Source organism: Echinops telfairi, unplaced genomic scaffold, assembly GCF_000313985.2.
Source record: "Echinops telfairi isolate 266 unplaced genomic scaffold, ASM31398v2 ScPeMD7_7473;HRSCAF=8511, whole genome shotgun sequence".
NCBI lineage: Eukaryota > Metazoa > Chordata > Mammalia > Afrosoricida > Tenrecidae > Echinops > Echinops telfairi.
Genome location: NW_022111377.1, coordinates 181,628 through 183,027, shown reverse-complemented (window position 1 = coordinate 183,027; position 1,400 = coordinate 181,628). Strand labels below are relative to the sequence as shown.

Genomic DNA, 1,400 nt, shown 5'->3' with positions numbered 1-1,400 from the left:
CAATCCTTGGACTAGAAACTGTTCTCCCCACTCCCACTGAGAGCTCCACCTTTAGATAAGGTCTTCCCCGTAGGACTTTGTCAGCTTCAGTCCCTGCAACAGGACAAGTAGAGCCTGCACCTGACGTTAGAAAGTGTGAATGCTATTCAGACTGAAATTAAGTTTTTTTACCCTACATTCCAGCTTCCAAATTTCTTTTTTTTTTTTCTCCTCACTCTCTCATGCGACTGATGTTATTACCAACCTTGAAACACCAAGCAGATGTTTCTAGCAACCTATCTGGGAGAATGTTGAGTCTTTCATGTATTTTCTCATTATTTTACCAAGCATATTGCTCCTGTGATTTGGCTTCTAAATAGACAGGACATGAATTGGAGGAGGAATTAGCAGACAGTTGTCAGGACTTTGAGTTATAGAGGCTCTTTGGGGGGGCCAGGGGAGTTCCTATCTTCTGAAATTCTGGACTACACCTTATGAAGCTACTGTTAACCTAAGTCTGGCCAGGCATTTTCATTCTACCCTGTTTCCTCGAAAGTAAGCCATCCCCCGAAAATAAGGCCTACTTACAGTTTTGCCTCTCACTGAAATATAAGGCGTCCCCCCGAAAACAAGGCCCCCCGAAGCTATTGTAACTCTGGACTCTGGACCATAGTGGCGGGTGCCACTGTGCAGGGGTTGTGTGCTTAACCACGGCACCGCCAGGGCACCTATTCAAAAGATGAGGGGCTGCTGATGTTAGATTCCCATATATCACCTTGTTGAGAGAAAGCATTCCAATAGCTCACACCATAGCTTTTGGCAGAACCAGCGTGTGAATCTAAAAGTGATAAGACCTTCCTCACTCCCCTAATTATTAATGGGTTTCTGGGCTGTAGGGGGAACACATATATTAATTCTGTTCTTTTAGGGCTAGGAAATAATATTAGATCTTTTTCCTGCTGACCGTGGGCCCAGGCCAAGCACGGCAGCGGTAGATTTAGAGCTGGGTAGCGAAGGGATCTCAGGGCATGTTTGATTGATCGGATGAAGTCCACCCGCTTGGCGTGTGACTCCTTCACTTTTCCCCAACACACAGAGGCCATGAAGCTAAATAATCAAGCCATGAAGGGACGGTTTGAGGAGCTCGCAGCCTGGACAGAGAGACGGAAGGAGGAACGCCAGTTCTTTGAGACACAGAGCAAAGAAGCCAAAGAGCAGCTAATAGCCTTGAGTGATGAGAATGAAAACCTGAAGGAAGAACTGGGAAAACTACGAGAGAAATCAGAAAGGTCACTTGAGGTGAGCACACGGATCCACTGGGAGTCAAGGAAAACAACCGGACCAAAGGTTCGGGGATGGGGTCGCAGAGTGGGTGGTAACAAACAAACAGAGCCCTCCTTTCTATTTGGTCGGCCACATGG

General features: G+C 46.8%; 1 protein-coding gene across 1 annotated transcript in view; it reads left to right on the top strand.

The window, feature by feature from the left end:
- OPTN (optineurin) overlaps positions 1–1,400 on the top strand; it is a 98,256-nt gene that overhangs the window by 12,442 nt on the left and 84,414 nt on the right. Inside the window, exon 3 of the mRNA XM_045285580.1 lies at positions 1,076–1,278. Within this exon, the coding sequence (XP_045141515.1) occupies positions 1,076–1,278 (203 nt within the window). The remainder of the gene's footprint in view (positions 1–1,075; positions 1,279–1,400) is intronic.